Source organism: Schistocerca piceifrons, chromosome 8, assembly GCF_021461385.2.
Source record: "Schistocerca piceifrons isolate TAMUIC-IGC-003096 chromosome 8, iqSchPice1.1, whole genome shotgun sequence".
NCBI lineage: Eukaryota > Metazoa > Arthropoda > Insecta > Orthoptera > Acrididae > Schistocerca > Schistocerca piceifrons.
In genome coordinates this window covers 434,255,474-434,274,467 of record NC_060145.1, presented here as the reverse complement: position 1 = coordinate 434,274,467, position 18,994 = coordinate 434,255,474, and the positions used below count along the sequence as shown (strand labels likewise).

At 41.0% G+C, this 18,994-nt stretch overlaps 1 protein-coding gene across 1 annotated transcript in view; it reads left to right on the top strand.

Moving 5' to 3' along the window:
* The window catches only part of LOC124712425 (dynein regulatory complex subunit 2-like), a 100,765-nt gene extending 88,241 nt beyond the window's left edge, over positions 1-12,524 (top strand). Inside the window, exons 5-6 of the mRNA XM_047242718.1 lie at positions 4,662-4,878; positions 12,343-12,524. Of these exons, the coding sequence (XP_047098674.1) occupies positions 4,662-4,878; positions 12,343-12,371 (246 nt within the window). The 3' untranslated portion in view covers positions 12,372-12,524. The remainder of the gene's footprint in view (positions 1-4,661; positions 4,879-12,342) is intronic.
* Positions 12,525-18,994: the final 6,470 nt, after the last annotated feature.

The window sequence follows — 18,994 nt, the reverse complement described above, 5'->3', positions numbered from 1 at the left end:
ATGTCAACCTCACACCATCCCTACAACGACCCCATTACATTTTATTTACATTCCCTCCGCAAACGTGCCTTCACCCTAGCCAGATTATGCTCCCATATTTTATTTACTCAGGCTTGTCTGACATTTGGCATTACCCCCAAAGGCCTCTCCCATCTCTGGCTGTAATCCTTCTTTCCATCAGTCCCTATACCAGTTCCAAACTGCACAATCCATAGCCCTCACCTGCCTAATCCTTCACCTATACATTGACTCAGCCAATGAACACACCCGTCAACTCCTATCCCTAATCAAAGTCCTCAGTCTTTCCTCTCCCACATCCACACCGGCTGTTCATAGCATCCTCCTACAGGCCAACCGCAAATTAGAACAGCACGCCACCCTCCACCTCAAAAAACTATCCAATCTTCTGGTTTCCCACCTCCGGAAAGGCAACTCACTCACCCTCCACAACCTTTCCAACAAACCTCAACCTCCTCTCATTGCACACAGACCCAGTCTCTCCCATCTACTCAATCTCCCACTTCCAGCTCCACTCCCCCAAACACCTCAAAATTCTAGCCAACAACAACACCCCAATTCAGTAGTTAACCTTTCCTCCAAAACTCTCTCCCAATCCGAAAGCTCTGTCCTATCCAAAGGCCTCACCTTCAGCCCCACTCCCAGACTCAACCAAACTGCCCTTGTCAAAGATTTACTGTCCTACACTCGTAGTCTCTGCTGGAAATATCACTTTGCCATGAGGAAAAATAATCCTGATCCCACTCCTAATGATCCAACTCCCCAAGACACTATCCAAATTGAACTCTGCCTGGAACAGTTCCGTCCTCCATCACAGTGGGACCCACCTCCTCTTCCTCAAAATCACCCTCCCCAAACCTTGCAGGAATTTCTCACTTCCAGCCTTGCCTCTCAATCTTTCTTGAAAAACCTTAATCCTACTCCCAACATCACCACAGCCGAAGCCCAGGCTATCCGTGATCTGAAAGCTGACCGATCCATCATCATTCTTCTGGCTGACAAGGGTTCCACGACCGTGGTACTTGATCGTCGGGAGTATGTGGCTGAGGGACTGCGTCAGCTTTCAGACAACACCACATACAAAGTTTGCCAAGGTAATTCCATTCCTGATGTCCAGGCGGAGCTTCAAGGAATCCTCAGAACCTTAGGACCCCTACAAAACCTTTTACCTGACTCCATCAACCTCCTGACCCCACAGACACCCTGCACCCCTACCTTCTACCTTCTTCCTAAAATTCACAAACCCAATCATCCTGGCCGCCGCATTGTAGCTGGTTACCAAGCCCCCACAGAACATATCTCTGCCTACGTAGATCAACACCTTCAACCCATTACATCCAGTCTCCCATCCTTCATCAAAGACACCAACCACTTTCTCGAATGCCTGGAACCCTTACCCAGTCTGTTACCCCCGGAAACCATCCTTGTAACCATTGATGCCACTTCCCTATACACAAATATCCCGCACGTCCAGGGCCTCACTGGAATGGAGCACTTCCTTTCACGCCAATCACCTGCCACCCTACCTAAAACCTCTTTCCTCGTCACCTTAGCCAGCTTCATCCTGACTCACAACTTCTTCACTTTTGAAGGCCAGACATACCAACAATTAAAGGGAACAGCCATGGGTACCAGGATGGCCTCCTTGTTTGCCAACCTATTTCTGGGTCGCTTAGAGGAAGCCTTCTTGGTTACCCAAGCCTGCCAACCCAAAGTTTGGTACAGATTTATTGATGACATCTTCAATCTGGACTCACAGTGAAGAAGAACTCCAGAATTTCCTCTCCAACCTCAACTCCTTTGGTTCCATCAGATTCACCTGGTCCTACTCCAAATCCCATGCCACTTTCCTTGACGTTGACCTCCATCCGTCCAACGGCCAGCTTCGCACATCCGTCCACATCAAACCCACCAACAAGCAACAATACCTCCATTATGACAGCTGCCACCCATTCCATATAAAACGGTCCCTTCCCTACAGCCTAGGCCTTCGTGGCAAACGAATCTGCTCCAGTCCTGAATCCCTGAACCATTACACCAACAACCCGAAAACAGCTTTCGCATCCCGCAACTACCCTCCCGACCTGGTACAGAAGCAAATAACCAGAGCCACTTCCTCATCCCCTCAAACCCAGAACCTCTCACAGAAGAACCCCAAAAGTGCCCCACTTGTGACAGGATACTTCCCGGGATTGGATCAGACTCTGAATGTGGCTCTCCAGCAGGGATATGACTTCCTCAAATCCTGCCCCGAAATGAGATCCATTCTTCATGAAATCCTCCCCACTCCACCAAGAGTGTCTTTCCGCCGTCCACCTAACCTTCGTAACCTCTTGGTTCATCCCTATGAAATCCCCAAACCACCTTCCCTACCCTCTGGCTCCTACCCTTGTAACCGCCCCTGGTGTAAAACCTGTCCCATGCACCCTCTCACCACCATCTACTCCAGTCTTGTAACCCGGAAGGTGTACACGATCAAAGGCAGAGCCACGTGTGAAAGCACCCACGTGATTTACCAACTGACCTGCCTAAACTGTGACGCTTTCTATGTGGGAATGACCAGCAACAAACTGTCCATTCGCACGAATGGACACAGGCAGATAGTGTTTGTTGGTAATGAGGATCACTCTGTGGCTAAACATGCCATGGTGCACGGCCAGCACATCTTGGCACAGTGTTACACCATCCAGGTTATCTGGATACTTCCCACTAACACCAACCTATCCGAACTCCGGAGATGGGAACTTGCCCTTCAATATATCCTCTCTTCCCGTTATCCACCAGGCCTCAATCTCCGCTAATTTCAAGTTGCCGCCACTCATACCTCACCTGTCATTCAACAACATCTTTGACTCTGCACTTCCGCCTCGACTGACATCTCTGCCCAAACTCTTTGCCTTTAAATATGTCTGCTTGTGTCTGTATATGTGTGGATGGATATGTGTGTGTGTGCGAGTGTGCAAAGATGTTTTTTCCCCCTAAGGTAAGTCTTTCCGCTCCCGGGATTGGAATGACTCCTTACTCTCTCCCTTAAAACCCACATCTTTTCATCTTTCCCTCTCCTTCCCTCTTTCCTGACGAAGCAACCGGGGGTTGCGAAAGCTCAAAATTTTGTAAATAAATAAATGCTATAGATGTGAAGTTTCCACAACAGCTTCAGAACTACAATCAGCAGAGGCTACCATTCACTAGCCATAACAGGTTGCACCACCACTAGAGATTGAAGTCTGTCCAATTCTGCTTTCACTTGATCTTTCAGAATGACATGACTAGGATGCACATGACAAAAATGAAGCTAACCCATAGATTTCAAAGAAATATGAACAGAAAAGTTCGTATCACACTCTATACCTTCCAAAAACAAGTCCAAAAACTCCCCACACAGTGTTTCCAATTAAGAATATGGTACCTGATTGGACAGAATGTGAACTGTGTCAGTGACAGAAAATTCAAATGCCTGAAATGTGTCCATCCTGAACAAGTTGTTAACATTGGCATCAGCAATCAAGAAATATGTAATGAGACAATCCACTGACTTGTAAGAGGAAGATGCTGTAAACTGTCCCAAAAGTGCAATGTTCTAATTGTTATAAATGATCAGCTTCCACATGATTGGTGTCAATGGTGGTGAACCTAAAATAAGATAGGTCTGAGAATTCAATTATGTCACTGCAGCACCTGTGTTGACCTGTAGCTGGAACACTTGGCAGAAACAATTAACCTGATAAACAGCTTGGTAGAAGTCACAAGCATGGGAGTCACACAGTTTATGTCCATGTCCATATCCTGAGCAATCTTTTGCAAATGACACATGGAGGCAATGTGGTCTTTCTTCTGGCAAGTGTTACAAGTAGCCCAGCACTAGGGAATGCCAAACATTTGTGCTGGACAAAGAGAAAGGACAAGATGGAAACAGAAAATGCTGGACTGTTGTTGTGTTGGTCACAGCTGCTTGGGCCAGCCTTGGTCTCCTTGGTGCTGGGCCGCACATTTACCACTGCCATTGCCACTACCTCTTGTCCTAGTGGGTACATCTTGTGAAACAACTGTCACACTTAATTTTGGTCACCCCCTGCCCGAGAAACTTCAGAATATTATTCTATTTGCAAAAGGCTGCCAATGGGAGGGTTTTTACAGAGTAAAGCCTTCTGGGACACTGTCTTGTCCGGAGCTAAACAGATAATTGCATTGCACACCATACAGTCTGCAAAACAACCATGATAGCCATCAATAATGAATTGACACTTACAGCAAAGGTTGTGAAGTTTGGCTGCCCAGGCCCTATATGTCTGGTTTGGTTTCTTGTGGTATCAGTAGAATTCAACTCATGCCACTATGACATGCATTCATTTGCGATGATAGTTGGACAATAAACAGCACACGTGATCAAAATCAAGAGCCATTGGTTCTTGTAAATGGGTAAGCTGACACAGTAATTGATATACCTTATGTGAAATCCATGACAGGAATAAGGCTTTGCACAAATTTGAGCCTGTCTCACCAAAAGCCAAAAAATGCTGTCTCAGCTTGTTTTTTCATATAATGTATGTGTGTGAAGCATGAATTCCCCACCTCCTCCACACTCTGCCCCCCTGCCTAAGCCACAGGCAGCCAATGTGACGGATCTAACACAAGCTTTTCAGTTTCAGAACCAAGAAACTGATACCCTACTGACAACAGCACAACAACATCTGGCTGCAAAAGCTGCATCGGCTGCACAACCACAACCGACCAACCAGCCCACCCAACAAGTGCCACTGACCATCATACCGTCATTAGGGCAATTTAAGGAAACAGAAGAGGAATGGATTGAATACTTGACTCAGTTCCAAGAACATTGTCATGTTCATCATGTTCAAGGTACTGTAAAGTTACAATATTTCCTTTTGATTGTGGGATCCCCAGTGTTCAGCTTAACACAAAACAACCGTGTCTCCTGACGAACTTGTCTATGACCAAGTAAACACTGCATTAACTAATTACTATGACCAGCTATTCCGAGTAGCTGCAGCTAGATATCAGTTCTTTTGCTTGCAGAAAAAGCTGAAACAGTTGTACCGTGAGTCATACACGGAATTAACGGGCATGACTAGGAAGTGTACATTTAAGTTTAGTTGTGGAAACTTTTACAGTGATTTAATGATCCGTGATGCAATAACATTCAATGTCCCAGATATAGAATACAGGAACAGATCTTAAAAAATCCTGATCCATCACTTTGCCAAGTACTGCAGATCTTAGAGAAATATGATTTGGATGCCATAGTGGCTGATAAGTTTGACCAGGGCCCAATTTGCCGGCTCGAGTCACCCCTTGTTTGTGGCTGCCCATGCAACCACAACAACGAGCATGTACACAGCTGCATGGACAGCCATGCAGACATCACATAACACGTGTTACAATTGTAAGAAAAAGGGGTAAGTCCAAGCAGTTAGTTTGCAATGGCACAAAAATACCAATTTTGCCCCAGAAGAAACAGGCTCATGAACATGCAGTGAATGCTGTGTTTTCAAAACCTATAACAGGTTCTGGCAAAAGTAAAATTAAGGTTGTGCCTTGTAGTCTTACCCTCCCACATATCACCAGTGTATTTTCACTCTTCTAATTAATCGTTTCATTTCAAAAGCTTGAAGAGGAGTAAGATTTACAAATAAACTTTTTTACTTATCCTCATTTTCTCTTTGTTGGCTGCAGTTCATCATATCTATGGGTAGATTCTTGAGGCTGAAATTTTTGTGTATTCCAGATGACTTGATAACAATTAAGTAAGTCTGCTGCGTAATTTCTGTTTCTATGACTTTCTTTTTTTTTTATCCCATTTTTCTATGTCACACGTCTTTACAATCTCCACTCTAAAATAGAAATTTACATTGTTATTGGCAAACATATAAACACATCCAATTCCATCGATGGCATGCCCACCACCATTACTTTCTGTGGTACTAACAATATTCCAAAGAGTTTACAAACTTTCTTGACAAAAGAAGAATCTTCACCAAGTTATATCATTATTTTGTAAATAAATTCAGAAATAAATTTACTAAATATTGTCAGATTTTGAATTAATAATAGAAATCTTAAGTATGCCAGATATTTCTTAACTTTAAATGTTTCTAAAAGAAGAGTAATTTTGACCATACATACAGTGTAAATACAAATCGATTGTAATAAATTAATTTCTTTTTATACATTTTTAGCCTGAAATATAATACATTGTACACAAAATCATATGAAATTCATGTAGTTAAACAGCTGAAATAATGTTCACCTATACAAGATTTGAAAATATTCCTGGTATCAACTTCTTCTGTTAAGAAAGGTAATGGAGGAGTGTGTCCCATTACACCCTCCTTCTCACCCTAGTGCTGTGCAATGGTGTCCTAATGAAGTATTTGTCTCATTACGAATTGCTGGCCATTGTGAGAACTTACAGTTAGACACAGGTGCCTCAGTAACTTTCCTTAATCATGCTACACACAAACAGGTAGGATCACAATGCCTTTCTAAATCTGGCAAGCAACTCACTGCTTACAACAGACCATAAATTCCAGCTTGGATGGTGTTGTTTGCCTACTACTCACAAATCTCACACTATGACAGTGAATTTTATTGTGTTGAAATCAAGAGACAGTGAGGACAAATTTGATTTAGATACCTTTGATTTGTCTGGACTTAGCATCCACTACAATGTACTTTCAGTGTCTGCTTTTGAACCAAAAGACAATGTAGCTATTTTCATAAGTAATGGGAAAAGCTAATAACTTTGTAGCACATACTACAATGAAAGGTAATGCACAGCCTAAGTTTTTCCAGGCCCGCCCCATTCCAATTGCTTTAAGAGACAAAGTAGCCAGTGAATTGAAAGAACTTCAAGATAGTGGTGTAATTGCTTCAATTCAAGCTGGTCAATAGGCAAGTCCTCTCGTTTTATTGCCTAAGCCTTTTGGTCACATTTGCATTTGTATTTACTTCAAGTCTACAGTCAGGCTGCAGATGCTAGTTGACACTTATCCATTACTTCGCCCAGAGGAACTCACGGTGCAGGGCGCTACTTTTCTAAGACAGATTTGCATGGTACCTACTTGCAAATTCCACTGGAAGAAGAATCACAGAAAGTGTTTGTTGTAAACACTCACTTAGGACTGTTCAAGTATTTGCGTTTGCCCATCAGCAATGTTCCCGCACCCTCCATTTTTCAATGTTACTTGGAACAGCTGACTGCAAAAGTGTCATTTTGTTCAAACTATCTTGATGATATTGTCTCACGTTGTACACCAGAAGAACACATTGCCAATTTGCGTACTCTTCATCAAGTGTTTTCAGAAGCAGGACTCAAGTGTCGTCTTGAAAACTGTGACTTTTTTTCAAACCAAACTACAGTACTTAGGTTGTGTGATAAACAGTCAGGGCATGCATTTGCTTGCAATCTGTGAATTGCCTGTTCCTTGCAATGTGTCAGAACTGCAGTCAGTACTAGGCAAGATGACGTAATACATTCGGTTCATACATTGTGGCCCTGCTGCACCACTTGCATCACAAAAACGTACCTTTTGTGTGGATAAAAACTGTTGAGATGCATTTCAGGAACTTAAAAATGCTTTGCTTGGTGACAGATGTCTAGCGCATTTTGACCCTGCCAAGCCAGTAGTTTTGCAACTCGACACTGTGGAATCGACACTGTACTTTTGCACAGAATTGGTGCACAGCCAGATCCATTGCTTTTGTATCAAAGTTGCTCATAAAACTCAGTGCAATTATTCTCAAATAGAAAAAGAGGCTCTCACTACGGTGTATGGTGTGATCAAATTCCTTCGCTATTTGTATGAAACTTCCTGGCAGATTAAAACTGTGTGCCCGACCGAGACTCGAACTTGGGACCTTTGCCTTTCGCGGGCAAGTGCTCTACCATCTGAGCTACCGAAGCACGACTCATGCCCGGTCTCACAGCTTTACTACTGCCAGTATCTCATCCCCTACCTTCCAAACTTTACAGAAGCTCTCCTGCAAACCTTGCAGAACTAGCACTCCTGAAAGAAAGGATATTGCGGAGACATGGCTTAGCCACAGCCTGTTGGTTTTTGAACATTTTTAAACACATTTAATATTGATTTCTGAATGAGTCATAAGTTGACTTTTGAATGCGTGTGTAGTGTACAGGATATCTCCACCAGAGAAATCCCTGTCACATATAGAAATAAAAAAATTACTGCTGACAAAAGGGGACATGGCTATATGACCTGAGCCGAATAAACCTGAATGGATGACTGCTAATCACTGTTTGTTTATGTGGTTGGTTGGGTGTGCCAGCGATAAACATTGTTACAATTATTAGCAAAGCCCACAGATTCAAACTACCAGAATGTAAATAAGTGACTAACAGGAGTAACAGTTGAGAAAGAGTACATATTATCTTCTAAGTGTATCCAAGAAAATGGAATTTTGACAGAAAATTTTTGCCAGAATGCTATAATACTAAGGGCCAGTTGTACAGTCCCCAGTTAGCAGTCCCTTAAGTCCTATCTTGGAATGGCACAGAAAACATGTGCGTACATGTTATATCTACATCTATACTCTGCAAAGCACTGTGAGCTGCATGGCAGAGGGTACGTTCCATTGCACCACTTTTTAGGGTTTCTTCCTGTTCCATTCACATATGGAGCACACGAAGAATTATTGTTTGAATGCCTATGTGTGTGCAGTAATTATTCTAATCTTATCCCTCACAATCCCTATGTGAGCGATATGTAGGGGGATGCAGTATATTCCTAGTGTAATCATTTAAAGGCAGTTCTTGAAACTTCGTTGTCGTGGTAGTTTACATCTATCGCCAAGAGTCTTCCAGTTCAGTTCCTTCAGTATCTCTGTGACATTCTCCCATGAATTAAACAAACCTGTGACCATTTGTGTTGCCCTCCTCTGTATACGTTCAATATACCCTGCTAGTCCTATCTGGAATGGGTCCCATACACTTGAACAATATTATAGAACTGGCTGCACATGTGATTTGTAAGCAATCTCCTTTGTAGACTTTCCCAATACCAATAAATCGAAGACTACCATCTGCTTTACCCATGAATGAATCTATGTGATCATTCCATTTCATATCCCTACAAAGTGTAACACTCAGGCATTTGTGTGAATTTGCCGATTCCAACAGTGACTCATTGATATTATTGTCATAAGATACTACATTTTTGTCATTTTGTGAAGTACAAAATTTTGCATTTCTGAACATTTAGAGCAAGTTGCCAATCTCTGTACCACGTTTAAATCTTATCAAGATCTTACTGTTATGTCTGCTTGTGTCTGTATATGTGTGGATGGATATGTGTGTGTGTGTGCGAGTGTATACCCGTCCTTTTTCCCCCTAAGGTAAGTCTTTCCGCTCCCAGGATTGGAATGACTCCTTACCCTCTCCCTTAAAACCCAAATCCTTTCGTCTTTCCCTCTCCTTCCCTCTTTCCTGATGAAGCAACTGTTGGTTGCGAAAGCTAGAATTTTGTGTGTATGTTTGTGTGTCTATCGACGTGCCAGCGCTTTCGTTTGGTAAGTCACATCGTCTTTGTTTTTTGAATATTTACACAGCTTCTTTCAACAGTACCTGCATCATAGATACCTGCATCATCTGCAAAAATCCTGATATTACTATTTATATTGTCTGCAAGATCATTAATACACAATATGGACGACGAGGGTCCCAACACACTTCACTGGGGCACACTCAAAGTTACTTCTACATGTGATGATGACTCTCCATTTGAAATAACATGATGTCTTCCCTATCAAAATGTCTTCAATTCAGTCACAACTTTCACTTGATACTGCATATGATAGTACTTTTAACAATAAGCATAGATGTGGAACTGGGTCAAATGCTTTTCAGAAATCAAGAAATACTGCATCTACCTGAATGCCTTGACGTGAAGCTTTCAGTATATTGTGTGAGAACAGTGCAAGGAGGGATTCACATAATCGATGTTTTCTAAATCCGTGCTGATTGGCAATGAGAAGGTCATTCTGTTCAAGATACCTCACCATGTTTCAGCTTAGAAAATGTTCTAAGATTCTACAAAAAATCACTGAGTGAGGTGGCGCAGTGGTTAGCACACTGGACTCACATTTTGGAGGACAAGGGCTCAAACCCACGTCTGGCCATTCTGATTTAGGTTTTCCGTGATTTCCCTAAATCAGTTTAGGCAAATGCCAGGATGGTTCCTTTGATAGGGCACGGCTGACTTCCTTCCCCATCCTTCCCTAACCCAAAGGGGCCAATGGCCTTGCTGTTTAGTCTCAACCCCGAAATCAATCAGCCAACCAATCTACAAAAAATCAATGTCAAGGATACTGGATAGTAGTTTTGTGGATCACTTCTACTACCCTTCTTGTAGACAGGTGTGACCTGTGCCTTTTTCCAAGAACTGGGCACAGTTTTTTGTTAGAGGGATCTATGATAGATTATAGTTACAAGAGGGCTAACTCAGTCGCAAATTCAGTATAGTATCTGACAGGGATTCCATCGGGGCCTGGAGATTTGTTCAATTTCAACAATATCAGCTGTTTCTCAACAGCACTGATACTTATGCTTATTTCATTCATCTTTTCAGTGGTATGAGGATTAAATTGTGGTAATTCTCCAGCATTTTCCTTTATAAAGAAACATTTGAAAATGAAGTTGAGCATTTCAGCTTCTGCTTTAACACCCTCATTTTCAGTTCCTGTCTCAACCTCTTGTGACTGTACACTAACTTTGGTGCCACTAACGGCCTTCATATATGACCAAAATTTCTTTGGGCTTTGTGAAAGACCACTTGACAATACTCTGCTGTGATAGTCATTGAAGCCATAATGCATTGCACTCCCGACAGCCGAACACATTTCATTCAGCATCTCTCCATTAATAGCCCTATGCTTTGTTTTACACCTATTATGCGATAACCTCTGCTTCTTTAAAAGATTTTTTCCTGTGACTGTATAACATGGAGGGTCCCTCCCATTATGAACTGTTCTACTGAGCACGTATCTATCCAGTGCATGGTCAATTATCCTTTTAAACTTGAGCCAGAGTTCCTGTACATGCTCCTGCCCTGTGCTGAAAGTTTCAAGTTCCTCACTGAGATATGTCACTACTGATTTTTTATCTAGTTTGCTGAACATACATATCTTTTTGCTTGTGTTAGTTGTCCTTTGTACTTTGGTCATCACTGTTGCAACAACAGCATCATGACCACTGATACCAGTTTTGATGTGGACATCCTCAAAGAGATCAGATCTATTTGCTGCTATTAGATCTGATACATTTTCACCATGAATGGTGTTCCTAACCATCTCTTCTAGGTAGTTTTCAGAGAAGGCATTTATTTTTGTTTCACATGAAACTGATATTTTCCCAACTAATTGTTGGATGATTAAAGTCTCCACCAATGATTGCAGTATAATTGGGGAACTTACGTACAAGTGAACTGAGATTTTCTCTAAAGTTTTCAGTTACATCAGGAGATGAGTCTGGTGGGTATAGAAGGATCTAATAATCATTTTATGTCCATCCCTGGTACTGAGTCTTCTCCAAACAATCTCACATGCAGTTTCAATTTCTACCTCGGTGGATTTGAGTTTCTTGTCTACTGCAACAAAAACACCATGTCCATTTCCCATTTGCCTATCCTTTCGATATACACTCAAATTTTCCCCAAAAATCTCATGGCTATCACTTTCAGGTTTCAACTACCTTTCTGTATCTAGTTTTATGTGAGCTTCACCACTAACTGGTGAACAAATGCAGTGATTCTGGCAAAATTAGTCAAGTAAACCGGAAAATAAATTTTGACAATGGCAGAAATAGTTACAGAATCAGTGATGACAAGATTGTTTGTTAGAATGAGGAAGGAGAAGAAACTGGAACATCACACAAATTATATTGAAGAATACGATGATTCCAAATTTATACAAAAATTTAGTACTACTACTACTACTTTTTGATCTCATACTTGAGAAACTGAAGCATATGAATGAAATGTGAAACTATTTCCTAACATAAAACCTTTTGCTTGTAGTAGGCCTAATAGGCATTTGCTATTAGTATTTGTGAATTATATTCTGTTGTGTTATTGATGTAAATGAGGTAGATAAAAATGAGCATTTGTTAAAAGAAAGGCCTCTTTCATTTTACCTAGCACACAGTGACAAAATAGACATAATCAAATCAATAAACTACACCAATCTCAGCTACTATTCGTATTAACAGCTTTTTCAGTATCAGACGACATTTTGATTTTTCATGTAACAAAAGTTTGATGAACTTTGATGATGTAGTAAATTCTTTCACAGAAAGGAAGGAACCCCATGTAAAGCTGTAGCAAGAGAAGAGAGAAAAAAATGCTGGACGCTAAGGATTGAAGAAATGTGTACTCTTGTCTTTAGTGTCTTTATGTGTCCTATATTTAATTTTATGTCACACAAAAGAGAAAGTTAATAGCTAATAGGCAATAAAGATTCAAATTTTCTGAAGATTTCTTATTCTTCCTCTCGCAAATAATCACACCCAGTACTAATTGTGAGTTTTTTTTAAAAGGGGGGGGGGGGGGGGGGGGATGGGGGTTTGGATGTCAAACCAGCCGACTGAGAGCAGGAGAGACGCTACAGGACATTTTAATTTTCACTGTCTACAATATAAGTTTGATGGCTTCCATTGCAAAATATACATGTTTGAATTGCACACATCGAAATACAGTGACGTGCAATAGAACAATAGAAGAATACTGTTTGAAGGGTGTGGCACTATGATTTGGCACACTTTAGACCAAATCATATGTCTTAACACTTTCACCTAACATTACTGCTGGATATATTTCGTAAACCACATCAAATACTGACAAATCTAGTGTAATTGGTTAATACAAACCATAAAAAAATGCACGGAAGTATGTTTTTTAACACAAACCTACATTTTTTTAAATGGAACCCCGTTAGTTTTGTTAGCACATCTGAACATATAAACAAATACGTAATCAGTGCCGTTTGTTGCATTGTAAAATGTTAATTACATCCGGAGATATTGTAACCTAAAGTTGACGCTTGAGTACCACTCCTCCACTGTTCGACTGTGTGTATCGGAGAGCACCGAATTACGTAGGGATCCAAAGGGAACGGTGATGGACCTTAGGTACAGATGAGACTGGAACAGCACATTACGTCCACATGCTAACACCTTTTTACTGGTCTTTTTCACTGACGCACACGTACATTACCATGAGGGGTGAGGTACACGTACACACGTGGTTTCCGTTTTCAATTACGGAGTGGAACAGAGTGTGTCCCGACATGTCAGGCCAATAGATGTTCGATGTGGTGGCCATCATTTGCTGCACACAATTGCAATCTCTGGCGTAATGAATGTCGTATACGCCGCAGTACATCTGGTGTAATGTCGCCGCAGGCTGCCACAATACGTTGTTTCATATCCTCTGGGGTTGTAGGCACATCACGATACACACGTTACATGATGGCCACCACATTGAACATCTACTGGCCTGACATGTCGGGACACACTCTATTCCACTCCGTAATTGAAAACGGAAACCACGTGTGTACGTGTACCTCACCCCTCATGGTAATGTACATGTGCGTCAGTGAAAAAGACCAGTAAAAAGGTGTTAGCATGTGGACGTAATGTGCTGTTCCAGTCTCTTCTGTACCTAAGGTCCATCACCGTTCCCTTTGGGTCCCTACGTTATTTGGTGCTCTCCAATACACACGATCGAACAGCGGAGTAGTGGTACTCAAGCGTCAACTTTAGGTTACAATATCTCCGGATGTAATTAACATTTTACAATGCAACAAACAGCACTGATTACATATTTGTTTATATGTTCAGATGTGCTAACAAAACTAACGTAGTTCTATTTAAAAAAACGTAGGTTTGTGTTAAAAAACATACTTCCGTACATTTTTTTATGGTTTGTATTAAACAATTACACTAGCCCCTCTCCTCACGTTCGGTCTGTGGAATCGGTTTGTCAGTATTTGATGTGGTTTACGAAATATATCCAGCGGTAACGTTAGGTGACACACACACACATATACATATATATATATAAAACCATCATTTAATAAATGAGTTCACCATTAAACAGATGAGGCCAGGGGCTTTCCTGGTGAACACGGCACGTGGTGGCCTCGTCGATGATGATGCCTTGCCTACAGCACTAAAGCAAGGTCGCATACATGCTGCAGCACTTTTGATCCTTTGATGTTCATGAGAATGAACCATATAATGTATTCCAAGGTCCACTGAAAGACACACCGAACTTGCTGTGTACACCTCATGCAGCATTCTACTCGGATGTGTCATGCACAGAACTGCGCGAGATGGCAGCCAGTGAAATAAGGCGGGCTATCGTTGGACGTATTCCTGACTGCCTACGCAATTGTGTGAATAAGGAATACTTCCTGGGAGGGACAGCTGCCACTGCCGCAGGTTACGCAGATGGCATGAATGGTGGTTATTACACTGGAGCACTGCCTGTGCAGCAGGCACACTCAACAACACCACACGACCAGGTGCCACACTCAGTAGCAGCTGGTGCTGGTGGCGGCGTGGCAGGTGCAGGAGCAGGTGCTGTCCCTGGCCTTCCTCACAGTATATTCCATCAAAAAAAATGAGGACCGATGATAACGTAACAAATCGCTTCACAAGCACACTCTTGCCTCTGAGTACACCAGACCCATCTAACCACCATTCACAGAAGCCAGAGCCGTCAGAAGTGCATTAACAGGGTACACCCTGAAAATGCTCCCACAGGCCCAGCAAAGAAGAAACTTATCCTACGAGGAGGAAAAAATTCATGTCTTTGTTGATTTTTTTAATTGAATGTTTAAGGAAAAACCAGAAGTTAACGATTTTTCCCATCTCCTGTACAGTATCGCCTTCAGAAGAATGAGGAGTTTACAGGAGCCATATTAACATTCACATCTTCATATCTACTGGTGATACAGCATATTCTTTATTCTGAGTGTGTGTGAGTGGAAGAAACTGGTGAACCAAAAGTGGCCAGACTTTTGATCTGTGACTTGTAGGAAAGGGTTGAATGTTAGACATACAGATGTAGCCCTGGTGTTCCTCCATTTTCTGCTACCTGGGTGTTCCAGCACTGGAAAACTTAAATAAGTTCGCATTTTCTACATAAGGAATACAACACAGTATTGTTTCTGCAGTTTCAGATATTAAATCTGTAAATCATTCTAATTGCTTGTCATGTTTGGACAGTGCAATTTGATATATGTACATATTGCAATGTCTGTGTTGGACAGTGATAAAGAGGGATTCTGACACATCACTTAGTATAAAATTAAGATGAGAAGTTCTCTGAGAAATAGTAGTAAGAGTGGTAAGACAGAAATAATGGATTTTTATTGTAATAATTCAGCTTTAGTTGTAAATGAACAACATTCATTTTGAGGAGGCACATTTTTTAATGGTTTGAAGAAATTGTTCTTGAGATGCTCCACTTCATCTACTTTCTGTTTAATAAGAATGAAGACATGCTTATTCAGCATTGCCTCCATGAAGCATTATTATCGAAGACAGATGCAGTAGCGTGGCAATTGGAACCATAAGTGTAAAGATTTTCTCATGTATGTATAGTTTCTGCATTTATATTTGCAAATGTACATTTTGTTCTTCTCACATTTGTGTTTTCAGGTAGTAAAATGTGCATCTGTTTTTGATAAACTGTTCACACATCAGCTGCTGTTGAGTAAAAGGCAACACTATACTTCTCATGGTTTCAGTGTTTGAGCATTTATAAAAAAATAGTCTAGATCTCTCAATAATGTTTGTTAAATACTTTTGACGAATTCTGTGGTGTAGAGAACCAAATTTATTACCAAAATGCTGAAATAAGGATTTTATTGCATGTGGAAACTGTGCAATACTGCTTTTGTTCATTTGGATATTGGTAAAAAGTACATGAATTTTTAGAATACAGTTTTTTTGTTTTGTTTTAAGATAGATCAGTTGTGAATCATATTAAACCATTTCTGAAACCCCACATTTAAAAGTTGTGCATGTGTATACTGCGAAAAATTCAAAAGTACTGTTTAGTTCCATTTTGTGAAACTACCAGATTTTGAATAGTGCCACTTAAGTATTGAAGAGTTATCACTAAATGAGCTGTCATTTGTTTTTGTAGCCATCATAAAAAGTAAATATCAGTCGAATGAAATAACTCTTCAAATAAAATTAATTTCAATCTAATTTTAGTGCCCAAGTAGTAATAAATATGGGGTTTCACAACTGTAGCAATTTTAGTGACATTTTTGTATCACTTATATGCCCAAATATAATTAACTTTATTTCTAAATCTTAAGGGTGTTTTTTTTAATCATTGGTCCCAATTTTTGTTGTTGTTGTCCTGTTTACAGTGTTGCTAACTTACATTTGTCTGCCTGTTGAAAACGTAGTGACCTTAAGTTTTTGCAACACAAATTGTATGTCGCTTGTTACACTGTAGGCACACACTTAGAACTGGTGAAAGAGAACTTTCGTGAGCTATAAGAAATTGCTTACAAATTGAGAGACGCAGAAATTAATGACACTTCTCCATACTTGTTACTTATCTTTTACCAACAGTTGTAGATACTGTTAAATACTATTCTCAGTTAAAAGATAGTCCACTCTATAATGCCCAAAATTTTAGCAAATTAAAAACACCTGGGCCTAATTATTTCAAACTGCCATGTCACAGCACTTGTTAAATAAAAAGTGAGAACATCAGATTATATTCATTGAGTTCACTTCAGCAAGCAACAAACCACTGTCAGCTTCAATTATCATTATTGTTTTTTTTAATGTGATGTGTGGCACTCTAAAAAGAAAGATGATGTAACTTACCAAATGAAAGCGTTGGTATGTTGATAGACACACAAACACACACACAAAATTCAAGCTTTCGCAACCCACAGTTGCTTCATCAGAAAAGAGGGAAGGAGAGGGAAAGACGAAAGGATGTGGTTTTTAAGGGAGAGGGAAAGGAGTCATTCCAATCCCGGGAGCGGAAAGCCTTACCTTGGGGGAAAAAAGGACAGGTACACACACACACACACACACACACACACACACACACACACACACACACACACACACACACATATATCCATCAGCACATATACAGACACAAGCAGACGTATGTAAAGGCAAAGAGTTTGGGCAGAGATGTCAGTCGAGTTGGAAGTACAGAGGCAAAGATGTTGTTGAATGACAGGTTAGGTATGAGTGGCGATAACTTGAAATTAGCAGAGGTTGAGGCCTGGTGTGTAACGGGAAGAGAGGATATATTGAAGGGCAAGTTCCCATCTCCGGAGTTCTGACAGGTTGGTGATAGTGGAAAGTATCCAGATAACCCGGACGGTGTAACACTGTGCCAAGATGTGCTGGCTGTGCACCAAGGCATGTTTAGCCACAGGGTGATCCTCACTACCAACAAACACTGTCTGCCTGTGTCCATTCATGTGAATGGTCAGTTTGTTGCTGGTCATTCCCACATAGAAATGTTTTGATTTGGGAAGTTCAGGTAGGATATAGAAGATGAATGTAAACATGTTTAACCAATTAGTTTTATTATCACATAATTATCAATTTTATGTTTATCTAATGCGTTAAATGACAAATTGTTGCAAACAAATGTTTCTTAACATCACTGGGTAAAATGGCCCTTTGTAGAAACTTCCACTGTGATACCAGCACTACATACTAAACATAGCATTCACCTCTCATGCTCAAAGTGATGCCCATTGGCTTGCATACTTAGGGTCACTCTGTAGATGAAGGATGCCCTACTTTGTGCTACTGTTTTCTCTTTGATAGCTGTACAAGCATCAATAATGTGTTGCTTCATGTCCTCTGGAGTTGTTGGTTCATGTTGGTAAACAGCATCCTTCACTGCTCCCCAAAGAAAATAATCCAGCGGTGTAAGGTCCGGAGATCGGGCAGGCCACCTAACTGGGCCACCTCGTCCAATCCACCTACCAGGGAACTTACGGTTCAGAAGTCGTCGTGCTCATAAGGCGTTATGTGCAGGGCATCTGTCATGCTGATACCACATGACCATTCTCCGGTTCAGAGGTACGGTGTCCAAGAGAACAGGAAGATTGTGTCGTATAAATCTGGAATATTGTCTGCCATTTATAAAGAAAGGTCCGATAATGGTATTCCATTTTGGATTGTCTGCTGACCAATAATGCATATTCCTCATATTGACAATTCCTTTGTTGGAGAATGATACCTCGTCGGTAAAGAGAACATCTGCAAAAAAATTTGGATTAGTCAGAAGTTTTTGCTGAGCCCACCGACAAAATGTTACCCTATTGCGGAAGTCATTTCCATGAAGATCCTGGTGTAAATGAACATGGTAAGAATGAAATTTATGATGTTTAAGAATACACTGTGCACTTGATTTCGAGACACCAACTTCACGTTCAATTTGACGTGTGCTGATTTGAGGATTCACAGCTATGGTAGCAAGCACAGCAACTTCAGCACGTTCATCTGTGTGTGTTCTAGGACGATGTCGAGGTCTTGGATTTAAGCATCCCGTTTCATGTAGACGAGATGTGAGACAACCAAACATCCGGCGCGAAGGCGATGGCTTGTCAGGGAATCGTCTTCTGTACAATCCTGTGTGTGTGCGAGTGTATACCCGTCCTTTTTTCCCCCTAAGGTAAGTCTTTCTGCTCCCGGGATTGGAATGACTCCTTACCCTCTCCCTTAAAACCCACATCCTTTCGTCTTTTCCCTCTCCTTCCCTCTTTCCTGATGAGACAACAGTTTGTTGCGAAAGCTTGAATTTTGTGTGTATGTTTGTGTGTCTGTCGACCTGCCAGCACTTTCATTTGGTAAGTCACATCATCTTTGTTTTTAGGTGTGTGTATATATATATATATATATATAATGGAAGGAAACATTCCACGTGGGAAAAATTAT